This window comes from Echeneis naucrates, chromosome 3 (genome assembly GCF_900963305.1).
Source record: "Echeneis naucrates chromosome 3, fEcheNa1.1, whole genome shotgun sequence".
NCBI classification, from domain to species: domain Eukaryota; kingdom Metazoa; phylum Chordata; class Actinopteri; order Carangiformes; family Echeneidae; genus Echeneis; species Echeneis naucrates.
This window is the reverse complement of record NC_042513.1, coordinates 14335550-14351016: the sequence shown is the minus strand read 5'-3', so window position 1 is coordinate 14351016 and position 15467 is coordinate 14335550. Positions and strand designations below refer to the sequence as shown.

Sequence of the window (15467 nt, the reverse complement as noted above, 5' to 3'; positions counted from 1 at the left end):
TACGACAGTATTTCAAGGCATCATCAGTGGAGCGATGATAGAAATAAATGTAGACAGCACGTGGAGACAATATTTAATGGTACAAATACAGTTCATGGTTGGTGGCTTAAACTAATCGGCCAGGCTATAGTAACTGCTTTAATAATTTCTACTCATTTTAATCCTAAAATATATTGGCATCTCACAAATGAACCAACCCCAATGGACCGCTTTGTTACAAATCTAATATTGTTTATACTTTCAGTTTCCCGCAGGGCACCCAGCTGCTGTCAGTCTGACGCATACTCTCATCCCTGTTTAATTTGTTCAGAGGTCCTGACACCCTTAAGGTATAACAACAACCTCTCCTGTAAAGCTAACCTGTGAATTATGTTAAAAAGAGGGGTTTTTTAAACAGTGCAAGAGAAGGTTTCAATTCCCTGTCTTATAACGTGCCAAGTGTTCTTATGTCCCCCTGGTAAATATAGTAGGAAAATAGAAACAATAGCACAACAGCAAAAGCAGGTTTTAGGAACATCCATGACACATCAGAGCAATTCAGTGGTTTAGCTGTGGGCTTCCCATCCTCCATCCTCAACCTACATATAGGGTTTCTTCTTTTGAATCATGTCTGACTTGGCTTCATCACCTTCCTCCACAGATGGAGACTCAAAACAGATCTCATTTCATTCTTGACCGGAAAGAAATAAACATCTCCATAGTTGTTGTTGTTGTTACTACTGTCCTGTACAGTCTGCCAACTCTCAGGGGGAAAAAAATCACTGTCATATTTCATACTTTTCAACTTTTTTTTCTTACGTACATTTTCCTCATATTTATTATGTGACGCATATGATAGAAATTAAATGGCATGCTAATGCTATCAATCCAGAGATTCATACCTGTTTGTTTGAATCCATCTTTATTTTAAAACACAAACTTAATGTCTTGCCAGATAGTTCTTTTTTTCAATCCATTTTGTGACAAAAATAATAAATAAATGAAAACTCAATGAGACTTGGAACAGAAATCGAGCAGTAAATATTCAAAGACTGAATGAATCAATGAATTTCTGTTCTTAAGCTGACACTTGGGATATGTGTTATGTATTGGAAACATAAACCCCAGAAATATTACTTCAAGAATTCACCAACAGCTTGAGAAATGTGTCTTCTCATGTCGGTCCTCTGGGTGGGACACTCCTCTATATTAATACAAAGGAGCTTCTGCCTTTTGTCTTTCTTCAAAAGGAACACTCATACGTGCTCTTGAGCAAGGCGCTTGCCTACTTTGCATGCCCCACCGGTGGTCCTCAGTACTCAGCGTGGTTCCTCTTCTTACTACATGTGCACTTTGTCACAAAACATGGTTTTAATCCATAACCATTTTCCATATCACTTGATAAAACACACATTTAGTTTGACTCCTCCACAGCATCTTTCACCGGGTCCAGGAAGCTGTTGTTTTAGCGGTAACCCAAAAGACACAGTTTTGTATTAGAACAAAAGCACATCCAGTAGGTTGGTGCCATTGGGGAGCTGCCTGGTTTGACCAGAGCCTCTGGCAGTACTGTCACACAGGCTAATTTTAGAGAAGGAAAGATTTCTGGCCAAAATAAATCCTACATATCAGGAATAAGTACAGCGTATTCGCTGACAGCCAAGCAGTGATTTATTTATTTATTTTTTACTAGTAACTCTTCACAAATTAATGTAAACAACAACTCAGAAAACAACATCCATTGTCTCATGCCTCTCTGGGGTTGGGGCACAGTGGCAGCAGGCCATGCACAGTATTCGGGGTGGATTAGATAGCCAGCATAGATATGCTGTCCCACTAGTTAGAGCTGCATTTACTCCGGTTCTTCTCCCAGTATGTTCCCAGAAACCCTCCAATGGAAAGGAGAGAGGAATCGACACAAAGAAATGTCCCAAACATTTTCATGTTTGCCATGAAAGAGCACTGAGTCTTCTCCAAGCTGTGTCCAGATGTCCAAGATTTAGACTTTAGACTTTCCACCCAAATGAAGAGGAAACCCATTTGAACCACTTGTACCTATGATGTTGTTCTTTTGCCCAGAAGAATACACAAATCCCTAAATGGTATTGCCAGATCTGCACTAAGTGTATGGACCTCAAATCAGTGAAGCTTGGCTAAGCTCAGCCCAACGAACTGACATGGATGGACCAATGTATAGGGTGATAAACAAACACATATGACTTGGTTTGCAGATTTTTGGGGGTGAAACAGCAGAGAATTATAATGAAGTCCAAAGTCCTTTTCAGCTTTTGTTTAACAGCATATTTACGTTTTCATAGAGAGAATATTTTTTATGAGTGCTGACAGGCAGCTCTGTGCTGCTAAGAGACATTTAGACACCATCGCGATGTCAACATCTGTGAAGGAGGCGTGAGGCTGTGCAAAGTTAACAAAACACTCCCAACCCCCACCCCACAGTCGAAGTGAATCACATGGATGATCTGGTTACCATGGCACGTGCCAGTGGGTGGGATAGATGAGACAGCAGGTGAACATTTAGCCCTAAAGTTTATTAGCTGATGCAGGAAAAAGGGTCCAGCGGTTGATTAGAGCTACTTTCTCCAGGACCAAACTGTGAGATGTAGACACTGAGTCAGAGCATCTTCAACACTGCAGCTCTGTGGGACGATCCCGGTCTGCGGGGATCAGGATTATCAGATATCTCAATGTTGTGCTCAACAGTCGTGGACAGTTTGTTGCGTCAAAGCTGATCTGACTGCTAGACGTAATGCTATAACATCCCACCATTACCAGCAAGTACACTGCTCATTTTACTTTTCCATGTACTGTTTAGCATAAAAGCATCAAATACGGACGCTCTGCTTCAGCATGCTACTGCTTGTTTGTTTGTCTGTGGAGGTTTCCAAGAACACTGATTTAACTTATCATGTGCCTTCATCCTTAATCGTTTTGGTGAGCCCTTTGTTACCACCTCACCAACCTTAATGCAATTGGTGGTGGCCTGAGAGTTTTCTGTCTCCGAGCTGCATTATACAGAGCTTATCCATACAAGTAGAATAAACAGCCTCAAACAATGCCTGGTGGTGAGCGAGGCCACTTGCTGATGTTTATCCAACTCGATAGCAACAAACAACAGTAGGATGGATGGTGTACTTTTATGTCCACAGTCCCTGATCTGCTGTTGACTTTGCCCACAGTCTGTGGCATCATGAGATGACATCCCCGTCCGGGTGTGTAAAACGCCGGGCTTTGAAACATCTCCTAGAGCTGCTATCTAAAACACGCGGGAGTATCAGGGCTCGAATGGTCGTGGGCTGCATTCAGATCCAGGAGTGTGAGCGGTGCAGGCGGGCTGCGATGGATCTGCCCATATGTCATCATTCAGTGCCAGCCATCTAAATTAAGAGCATGAGTGAGTGATTAAATAAATGATATCTTTTCATCTGAGAGTAAATTTGAATCGATTGATCACCCCTCACAGACGGACTCATCTGTAGCACTAACTGTGAAAGAAACTATTTTATTTCTCTATCATCACCCCATAGATACATCTCTCCACCTTTCTTCTCCTCTCCTCTTTTCATTTGGATTCCTCCTCTACTCTCTATGTCCTCATTTCCTTTTTCTTACAGTCTGTCCCCCAGTCTGTCCCCCAGTCTGTCCTTTATTCCTTGCAATTGTCTCTTTCGCGGTTTCTCCTGTCTCTCCTCTCCTCCCTCCTTCTGCCCCGCTGTCACCTGTGAATTACTCCTCCTCCTTATCCTCCACTCTTTCCTTTCTTTCTGATACTTATCTTCTTCTCTTCTGTCCTTTTCTGTCTTTCTTACTTCCCTCCTGTCCCTCCTTCTGTCTCATGTTCTCTCTCCTCCTCTCTTCTTGTCTTTCTCTTCATCCCACCTCTCCTCCTTCTAAGAATTCCCTCTGATCCATCACTTTATATACCTCTCTTCTCAATGTTTCCTCATTTCCTGGCCTTTTTTTATATATATGAACTCGAGTCCCACTTGTCTTCGCCTTTAAACATCTCTTCCCCTCTCCCTCTCTTCATCTCTTTATTCGTCTCTCTCTCCTCCTCCTCTCCCAGCAGTAGAGAAGCAGTGAACAGCAACACCAGCAGCAGTGTCACTCAGCACAGCAGACTCGCATGAAAGTGAGGACGTCTGTTTTTCTTTTTCCTGTCTTTTCTTTTTTCCTACATCATCTCCTCCTGTCTTTCCTTCTTCCTCCCGTTTTCTCTTATCACCTCCTCCAATTCAGTTTTTTTCTGTTTTTTTTTTTCTACTTTTTAATCCTTTTTTTCGGAGTGAAGCAGTATGAGGGCACAATGCATCCCTACCAGGGTGTCTGTCCTTGCTCCAACTACAGCATATGCTTTTCTATTTTTGTTATTACTATTCTTTTCCTTTTTTTTTTTCATCTTATTTGAAGTAAATAGGCCAGTCCTGCAGCGTTAAAGTGTGTTCACCTCTGGTCTCAGATGTGCTTATGAATGGACATTTGAAAAGGTATGACTTTCAAAAAAAAAAACAAAAAAACAAAAACATACAATTCTTTCTGTCCGAGGCGGAATGTATTGTGGCATGACCGGAGCAATGAGGCTTAATGTTTGTTGGTCTAATATTATGAAATATTGACCATAGCTGTAGCGCTGCAAGGATTTGAGCTGTGCATGGTAATTTGTATTTTGAAAGGGGGATTATTTGTATGTTGTCAGTGGTGAGATTGATATTGGATGATTTCCCCCTAGAACCAAAGAGACAGGTTTTTTTTTTTTTCTGACAGATTCTATTTTTATGGTTTTTTCTTATTGGCATTAAAACCTCTTTGTGGTGAAAGCACTGGGGGTTAAAATAAAAACAACGCCAGTCATTTAACCAGGATGGACTTGTCAGATGTATTGGCTCCTGTCCTGGCCACGATGCCGGCCTCTTCACCAACAAACTCCTCTCTAGACAATGCCAGTCAGACGTCCTCCTCCTCCTCCTCCTCCTCCTCCTCCACCACTTTGAGATCTCCTCCTCTACCTCATCACTCCCAGGTGGCATCAGTGTTCATCGTGCTTGTGGTCACAGTTATCATCCTAGGGACAGTGGTTGGTAACGTGCTGGTTGTGGTGGCAGTGTTCACTAGCCGAGCCCTGAAGGCGCCACAGAATCTCTTCCTGGTGTCATTGGCATCAGCCGACATACTGGTGGCAACGCTTGTCATCCCCTTCTCCTTGGCTAATGAGGTGAGGAAACTCTTTGTTCAGACTCACATTTTACCAGTTTTTGGTAAAACCCAGGTCAACACAGGCGCAAATTCAGGTGGAAGAGATCTCAATTACTGTACTTCGCTAGAGACCACGTCTGGAGGTAGGGGCTCATCTAGTGATCAGATTTCAGCCAGATGTTGGTGCCATTTGCACAGTTGGAGTCTGCAGCGTTACCAACAGCTGATTTGAGGCACTTGTGATTATTCATTCATCTTCTACTGCTTATCCGTGTATGAGTTGCGGGGATTGCTGGAGCCAATCCCAGCTCAATCAGCACCATGCAGTGCAGAGGAAAAGTCAGGGGATATGCCAGTTGGGGGCCATTAAAGTTTTAAACAATTTCAGAAGCTGTCAAATGAAATCTATGTGACAAGCTGGAAAAGTCACTTAACTGATTCCCCCTGCTACTTCACTGTCTTCTACTGGGAGACGATGCAGGCAGATTTAATTTTAACATTTGTCATATTTGTGTGAGTGACCAAACATGTCTGTAATAATTCAGTCAACAGAGCTGCTTTGTAGATGCTGACTTTTTATATTTTTGGATATGTAGTTTTTAATATTAGTTTTCTTTGGTGGCCTTGACGTGGAGGTTCCCTCACTTCAGTCATTATTCATGTAAATTTCCCACAATTCCCAGAACGCTTCAGTGTTTGGCTGAGGTCGATATTCCATCGCATTGAATAATACTTTGCATCCAACACTGTGATTTTTATTTACTTTTATAGTTTTGCACCCTCTGCTGTGCTGCTGAGTCCAAACTCATTCACTTCTCTGCTTACAGGACATTGGCAGTTGATAAATAAAACCACTGTTTACTCACCAGAAGTGATAATATAGCATATCAAGATATTTGGACTGGACTTAACAGTGATATTAGATTTGAAATCACCAAAGTTTATCCTGTACATGATTGGTCGTCTCCTTTTGGAAAGTCAAAAACTGTTTGGTTCTGTGTTTGTATTGAAAATTTCCTATGCAGTTTTCTGATTAGCTGAAACCGAAAACATGTTTGGTGACTGTGAGAAACGCTCATATTTTGTATTAAGTGTGGTTCCAACCCCAGAGTGACCACTTCAGGTTGCTTGTTTGGGACAACCGAATGTCCAAAGTGCATTTCCAGGTATATTGTGGCACATCAACAATTATTTATATTTACAATCTGGATCTTGATTTATGCCCCGCCTACCACTGCCGGCTCGGTCTGGGTCGACAGGTAAAACACTTGAGTATCAAATGATTAGAGGAGGAAACAACAGAGCGACTCAGTTACACGTCTGAGACCCAGACGGGGAGTCCGTTGAGACTGAAATCAGAGACAAGCAGGCGTATCAGTTTGCATTGCTAACTTTAGCCCTCTATTAACAAGAGCTCAGGTTTGTTTATACTTTGCAAATTCTTTATTCTTTAAAAAAAAAAAAAATCTTATGGCCGTTATCAAGGTTTTAAATAAAAACTGAACTATACCAACAAATTACAGGGCTCAATCAGATATGGTGACTGGATCCTCAAAGTTGCTTTTGGGGTCATTAGAAGCTGATTTTTGATTGACAATTTGTCAATGAGTTCAGTTACCTCTTTCATTGGTAATTAAAAAGTTAAGTGGCACAGCCAAAGATAGTTCTATAGCTTTTTCTGACCCAACACCAACAAACCATTAAGACGTTTTGTCTTTGGTTTACACTAATGCTGTCAAGTACCAGTGACTGAAGCCTAATAGAATCAAGTCGTCACTGCTGCTGAAATCTGTCATTAATATATCTCATTTGGCTTCTCCCCTGTAAGGTCATGGGCTACTGGTATTTTGGTTCGACATGGTGTTCCTTCTACCTGGCTCTAGATGTCCTCTTTTGCACCTCCTCCATCGTCCACCTCTGTGCCATCAGCCTCGACCGCTACTGGTCCATCACCAAAGCCGTCAGCTACAATCGCAACAGGACACCTAAACGGATTAAAGTGATGATCAGCATTGTGTGGTTCATATCTATCGTCATCTCATCCCCGCCGCTCCTCATGGCACAGAAAGAGGAGGATTTGGAGAGGGAGGGCAATGACGACACGCAGAGGCAAGAGTGCCTCCTCAACAACCAGACGTGGTACATCCTCTCCTCCTGCATGGTGTCCTTCTTTGCCCCGGGAGTCATTATGATTCTTGTATACTGTAAAATCTACCGCGTTGCCAAGCAGCGAGCCTCCACCGTGTTCGTGGCAAAGAACGCAGTGGAGCAGCAGCCATCACAGTCTGAGACCTGCTTCACGGGCCTGGCCAGGAATTGCCACAGACAGGGAGCCCGCTGCAGTAAATCTCAGTACCAGCTCAACAGTCCAATTCCTGCCAACCAACACAGCTCTTCCAACATAGACAGCATCAGCAGCAGGAGAGGAGAGCTGGATGATATCACCTTAGAGGAGAAGAGCTGTGAAGCTGACGTTAAAATATCCTCCTCATTTTCCTCATCCCTCCGCTTTCCCAGGAGAGCCGGTGGACGGGTGAAGACCAAGGAGGAGAAGGCTGCAGAAGGATCGATGAGCAGGCTGAAGCCTCCTCCGCCTCCTTCCTGTGCCTCTATATCATGGGCATCATCTGACCACCTCTCCCACCACTGCCTCCTCCGCTCTCCCGTGCTGCTCCGCAGCAGGCAGATGTTTCTGTCCAAAAACAAAGTAGCTCAGATGAGAGAGAAGCGTTTCACATTTGTCCTGGCAGTAGTGATGGGGGTTTTTGTCCTCTGCTGGTTCCCATTCTTCTTCACTTACAGTCTCCATGCTGTCTGCCGGGAGAACTGTACAATCCCTGAGACACTCTTCAACCTGTTTTTCTGGATCGGATACTGCAACAGCTCCCTGAACCCCATAATATACACTATTTTTAACCGAGACTTCAGGAGAGCCTTCAAGAAGATTTTATTCCATACTCACAAACAGACATAAGATGTGAATGTGTGTTTTCCGCTGTGCTGTCATACTGACATTAAAGGGCTTGCCATACAGCTGGAGTATTGATTTTAATATTCCACTTCCCACTGCTTTTTTAAATAATCACTTTCTATGCTAGAGTAAACACACCGGAAGAAGATTACTGTGACACACAGATGCTGTGAGGGCAGGAGTTTCAAACTACACTTCCTTGCAAAAATAGTTCAACATTACAACTTGGGGTTCGCCTGAACTTGAATGTTAATTAGAAGAAAATGGCTATAGGGCATTGAAGTATTTGTCCCAGAAGAGTTGAGAGATGTCTGTGCACTGTAACAAATAAGTTGACTTGCATTGCAATCCAAGTATTGGCAGAAAAAAAGCTGATACACAAGAATGTGAAAAAAAAAGAGAGAAAAAAAAAAAAACAACAACCCACAAAGACACTTGAAAAATATGCAATGAGTTCTGAAAAGGATTTCTGTCCTTCAAAGTAATTACTGACCAGAAGCACCCAGTTTAACTGTTAACGTCAAGTAAAGGAGTAAAGGTGGCGAACACCAAACAAAAGTAAGCCGTTGTTCACACAGCAGCAGTGCTCTTTTGACACGGCACAGCTCCGGGGCACAAGCATTAAACATTCATGTACTGCTAGCAGATGGGCTGAGCTGCCGCAAACAGAGTGAGAAGACAAAAGAGAAAGAAAAGGAGAGGGAGGAAGAGCATGAACCCCACTGCACCAGCGTCTCTGAATAAATATAATCTACCTCAAGCTTGCACAATGACGGATATAATCCTCAAAAGATTTGGGATGACATAACTGTGCTGGTCGCTGCAGGCTGCGTGACTCAAATCATTAATATATCAGTAAGCAGTAAACAGTAAAAAAAAAAAAAAAAAAAAACACTCATGGAGCTGAATGCTGAACCCTGCGCTGGCCTGGGAGTAGCTGAGCATAAAGAACAAATCACTGACAATCGAATCAACGATACATTTTTGGTAGCTGCTTTTAAGATGGGAATAGATGTAGTGGATAATCAGACATGATGTTTTATCTTTCAATACACAAGCTAAAGATATGAGTGTCAGCAGAGGGAGAGATAACATCAAGGCCAAAATCAACTTCACATCCCTCTGGTTGCTATGCAACACAGTTTGAAAATTGTGCAATTAAGCGTCTCATCTGGAATATAAACAGGATGAAGCTGGGAACAAAGTTAGCATTTTTAGCTGTTCCCTGGTTCCCAAGTGGATCCAGTCTGAGCGAAGGTGCAGGGACAGTGACGTAAAGAGGAAACTTTGTACCAAAACACTGGAACACCTAACCTGTTGAATTCAAATTGATGACACCTCGTATTCATTCAGATATGCTTTTCGTAGAGTTAGGATTTTTCTGCTCCATCACTCACATCTGAAGTGCTTCAGGAAGGAATCTGCTAGAGGACAAGAAGAACTATTACAGCAAGCAAAACCAGTTTTCGAGTTCAAACCAGTCTGCAGCGTTGCCAACAGCAGATTTGAGGCACTTGTGATTATTCATTCATCTTCTACTGCTTATCCGTTTATGGGTTGCAGGGGTTGCTGGAGCCAAACCAAATATAACAGACAGGAAAAACTGAAACTGAATCCTCATACTTTATACTTCTTCAGTGTTTTATATAAAGTGCTGATATCCATGATCACTGTTTTTAAGTGATACAATAAAAGTATTGCAGATTTTAGGCCACTCAATGTTGGGCTGAGAGGATTGAGGACCCAAAAACACCAGACACAGTACTGCAACCTGAGATTGGCAGTTTATCGTTTATATTGGCAAAAGCCAGACGGGAACCAGAGGTAACTGGTCAGACTGGGGCAGTCGTAGCATTAGTGCCACATGGGTGACCGAACGGTTTAGCAGCATCTGGTGGGATGAGCTGGGCTTTGTGCTCCAGGGATTGATGAGTTGATGGCGAGCAGATGAGCCGGTTGATGAGCAGCAGCTGTTAGATGGCAGAACAAGTCACACACACACACACACACACACAGGGCCCAACAGAAAACACAAGGAAAAGGTACACAGAAACACTCATGACATTCAGAGAGCAGGGGAACCAAGCGGCTGTGTGACATCACTTATTGGCTTGGTGACATCCAAAACCCGGATTAACCCTGAAGTTAAAACTCCATGATACAGGCCCCAGGCCCCGGAGTCTCTGTCCCACATAGGCAACACATTGCACACCAAGCTGCCGCTGTTTGTGTGGGTGTCAATAAGCACCTATAAGCCAAATGAGAGTATGTTCATTTACTGTTCAAACTAAAATATGAGTAGTAATTAAAATGGTAGCAGGAGATTTGCATGCAGTTATGTAGGCAGTGGCCGCCGCTCTCTGAAAAAGCTATTTTACCTCAACTGATAATTCTCTCTTGAGATTTGACAGGAGATTCAATATGCAGTGAATAACATGACTCATCAAGATGAACTGGCTCTCCACTGACTGAGAAAGGATCTATAAGAACTGGGCTGAACCTCCCCAGTGGCCCTCAGACGCTTCAGTTCTCCAGAATGAATTCAGCATTTAGGGGAGCATTAAAGTTTCATCCTCAGGAGGCATCCACTGGGAACACTGAATGTACCGAGTACAAGAGGCTGCAACGGAAATGAATGAAGGCTTTATTAGTTTGGACCAGTGTGGTGGACTAAAGTGAATTACCTCTTTTAAAACACTGAACTGTTCTCACACAAGCAGGTGGGCACAAACAATGAATGTAAATTCTAAAGTTTGGAGAGTAAAGGCTCAGTGTATTTACTTACAGCAAAAGGTTAGTACATGAGCAGTCAGTCAGAACTGGCATCCTGAGCTGAACAAGCACACACTACATAAAAAAGAGGAGCGAGACCATTGAACACAGGTGAGACAAATTAGTGGAGGAGCAGGACATAGCGCAGGAGGGAGTCCAGGCTGGAGTAGGCTAAGATCAGCAGTCTCAGATCCTCTTTTTTAATGTGGTTAGCTGGAAAAGCACTGTTGAGCTGCTCTACTCACATTTTTTTAATGCATTCATTTATTCCTCTTCAACCGCTTATCCGTTTCTGCGTGGCGGGGGGTGCTGGAACCAATCCCAGCTCACACTGGGCGAGGGCGGGGTCACGCTCGACAGGTCGTCAGTCCTTCGCGGAGCTAACATACAGAGATGAAGAACCACTCACACTCAGACCTACGGGCAATTTAGAGTCACCAGTTAACCCGAACATGATGTGTTTGGACGATGGGAGGAAACCCACACAGGCATGGGGAGAACATGCAAACTCCACACAGAAAGGCCCCAGGCCGGGAACCGAACCCATGACCTTCTTGTTGTGCGGCAACTATGTTGCTATGCCACCATGCTGCCCTCTCCTCACATCTAGCCAAACAATTTCAGTTTGATCACCCAGTGTATTGCAGAACGCCACAAAGACTGGCAGTTAAAACAGCATCTGAAAACTTGGCTGTCTGCAACATGTCATTGGAGGTTGGTGTTCTTAGTCACATTCGAAAGAAGGAGATAAAGCAGAGGGACAAAGCGTGCGACTCTTTGTGCATACAAATAAGAAACCAAAGAGAAGGAGAAAGGAAGAAGAGTAAAGAAAAGAGCTGTGGCAAAAGCAAAAGAAAACATCAACTCCCAGCAGTCTGTCTGCTTCACAAAACCAGCTCTCTTTGTGTCCCTGTACATCTCTGGTGGAGAAAATCAAAGGGAGGAGGCAAAATGTTTGGCAGAGGCAGGGCGGTTGAAGTTGTGTATCTACCTGCTATATTAAATATAGATGGATGGAAAGTCTATGCGATCACGTGTTGTGGTCATGTTGCTGTAAAAGCTGAGGGGGAATAAGTGAAAGAAAAGAAGATAGACAGCACTCAGTTTGACAGCTGAAGAGATAAAGAAGCAGCATTGAGTCTGCAATACCACGACTGCCGCCTTCATCTGCAACTCACCTCACCCCAACGCCCATCTCATAAGGTTCTGCATCCATTGAGTTTTTCCTGGCTGAGCTTGATGAGCTTGTCAGGTCAAGACGTGGTCCAGTTTCCACGCCACCTGCTCATTGGTCTTTAATGAGCCTCAGCCACGGAGATGGAGTGAAAAGCTGGGATATCCAGAGAGGAAGTTGTGGTGATGATGGCATCAGACAAAGATGCCTGGGGGGTGACTTCCTCTGAAGGCTTTCCAGGCGTCTCCATCTGTGAGGACAGCTTAGGAAAGACTCAGATATACTGCTACATGTCCTGTTCAGCCTGGGAGGAACTTGAGGCAGCTGGAAAGGACCGCTGGGGAGAGGCAAGTATGGAATCACTATCTTAGATTGCTGCCACTGTGACCTGACCCAGATCCTACAGTCCAACTATGCAGCTTCTCAACTTCTGCAGTTTATTAGTGTCAAATCTGTGCATTCATTTACAGCCTGCAATGTGTTTCCTGGCTGTCTCACAATGTGGTGGCTGATTTTGGATTGATGTTCCTTTTCAATCCTACAATGCATCCTGCAACATCTTTCATAGGTTCAAAGAAAAGATGAATTAAAAAAGGTGATGGCTCAGTACTAAAACTTCTGGGAATAAAATTGAATACGTGCATTAAGTTGATAGAAAGTGATGCGTGCTAGTTTGGCATTTCAAGGTGTAAGAGGAGTTAAAATGGTGCCCTATCAGGAGATAAATCGTAAAAAGAAGATGCTCCTGCCCTTCACCCATCAGGTTACCAAAGGCAGGAACAGGGACTTCTTTTTGTGCAGATGCCAGAAGACAATCCTAATAGGTCCTTTGTGGACTGTAATAAGAAGCATCTGTCTGTCCGACTGACATTTAGGAGAAAGTGAAGGTTCAGAAGTCACTCTGAAATTGGCATCGGTGACTTTGACCTGGGCGATCACAGGTAGGTGGTGTAGGTTACTGAGCAGCAGGGTGATGTGTGCCCATCTGTTCCTGCTGAGACGGGAGGCCTGGACCAAGAGTTTGGGTGATGCGATTTGTCTTATGTCGTACTGTGAAAATGGAATTTTGTTGTTGTGCTGCTATGTGTTTTTTGTTTTTTTTTAAATAAAGTTGCATATAAGCTTGAGACACACCTATGCAATAATTAAGGTATGTCATCAGCATGTTGATGTGTCAGTCCTGTCAGGTGGATGCAGGAGCTTTGAGAAAGAAAGGGCTTCTGTCAATAATCCAGACCTCGACGTGCACTGTTGATTGATCAATCGATTCATTCATCCATAGTAAAAGTAAAAGAAAAGATGAAGACAGGAGGAGGGAGAATCACCTAAAGGTTTTGGGTTAGTTTTAATTTGTCCCTTTAATAATTTAATAAAATGGTTTTAGAATATAAAATTTCATATATCAAAACACTCACTATAGTCCTACATTCATTTTGAGTTGTTTCTAATATTTGCACAAAGTCAATTAACATTACACCTTGTTCGAATGGTTGGTTTATTTATGATGAAATGTGTCTCAGTGCTGGTCTAAATTTCAGTTTCATCGTCTAATACTTTAAGTTTAAGGAACCAAGTCGGAGCATTTTAAAAAGTGACACATTGAAGCAGCCATCAATCAGCTGAAACTGACCTTGCAAGTATCATCGACACAATTACTTTGCTTTCAGGCGAATGAGACTGCTGCCTGTGACATTTCTGAGATTTCCTCTGACATTGAAACTCATATTTCAGACGTCTGCCTGCTGAACTCAACAGCTGATTTTTAACCGGCACTGGAAATGGAGAATCACCTTTGGGACATGAGAAATGAAACAGCTTCCCATCTTTGTCCCTATTCCTGCTTGTTGCTTCTCTGCAACAAAAAAAAAAAAAACAACAACAACCCATTTCCCATTTCCAAAAACAGTCTTTTCCATCATACATATCATGTTGCGTCTCTAAAACAGACACAGTTCCTTTTACATATAGGAAGTGGCAGAATAACTTTTCAGTTATTTTAAGTTGTTCAGTACACAACTTAAAACACAAGTATTTAATAAAGTAAAAAAAAGGTACAATTACCACCTTGTTTGATTCCAACACTCCTTTTGCCAAATTTTAAGAAAAACATTTCTCAATGTGTTTCTGACATATCATATTAACAATGCCAAAGCTGTGTTTTGTTGACTGTGGTGACTGTGTCCTTTACTTTGGTGGGAAAAGTTCAAAATCTCTCTGGGCGTCTGTAGAGTCTTAAATTTCAACACTTAAAAACTTTCTCCAGACGTTTTGCTGTTATCCTTTTTGTGGCTGAGACACTTACAGCAGTAATGTTCCTTTCCAACTGTCTTTTACATACTGTGCACACCATCTTTACTGACATCTTCTCTTTCCAGGTTATTTTCAACCAGTATGTGGATCCAGGTCCAGGTCGGAGTAGGATCAGATCAGTGTCTTAGATTCCCCTTTTTAATCTTGAACCTCACACTTATAAGAATTTAACTGTCAGAATGAAATCTTCCAAATGAATCTATAACTCAGGCACTTAAACATGACCCCTTTCAAAAATTGTTAATTTCTGAGTGGTTTTGCGCAAATTAAGCAAACAGGATTTTGCACTTAACTGTTTGTCTTTTGAATCTCCCTTCATATTTAGCAAATACACATGCCAGTGGCAACAAAAGGTTGAAAAAAATTCAGCAATGATCAAATGTGACGTTGCGTTCACTGTTTTTTCTCTGTTCAGACAGCTGGTTCACTCCAAATGGTATTGTCTCTGTAGATGACTCACATTTACACACGGATAGAACAGCCATCAGAGGACTGAAAGGGACTCCAACACTGATCTGATGATCAGTGGATGGCAAACATCAGACACACAGTGAGAGGAAGCGAGTGAACATTTGCAGCTTCAGAGCCCGATGCGGTGATTTGTGAGGTGCTGTTTGAGAACCTCCTGTACAGAAAATGTTGCAGGCTACTGCTGGCTTCACTTTGGGCCTCACAGCTCTTAATCACAGATGACTATTGGAACATATTCATTATTCAGGAGCATCACCTACTCAGGCTTGGCACAGGGGCTCAACAGACCTCGGACATTGAGAACTTGCTTGGATTGTTTTGTCTTTTGGGGAAAGTCGAGAACTGAACATGACATCTCTAGAAAGTGACAGGTTGGTATAGTCGGGAGGTGATACATGGATGGCATGAATGACTTTTTATCATTTGCCCTCTTTGAATGTATGTGTGGTCTTGTGTGCATGTGGTAACATTACAGCTAAACAACATGGATTTTTGTCTTGTGAACTGTTGAGGTGGAAATTATGCAGCCTTTGACTAAGTGCCATCAAACGCTCTGTGAAAAGCACCTCTCACTTTGCT

General features: G+C 42.8%; 1 protein-coding gene across 1 annotated transcript; it reads left to right on the top strand.

Moving 5' to 3' along the window:
• Positions 1-4897: 4897 nt before the first annotated feature.
• Positions 4898-8164, top strand: LOC115041198 (alpha-2Db adrenergic receptor-like). Its single transcript, XM_029498526.1, has 2 exons — positions 4898-5209; positions 7019-8164. The coding sequence occupies exons 1-2, from the start codon at positions 4898-4900 to the stop codon at positions 8162-8164; spliced, it is 1458 nt and encodes a 485-aa protein (XP_029354386.1).
• Positions 8165-15467: the final 7303 nt, after the last annotated feature.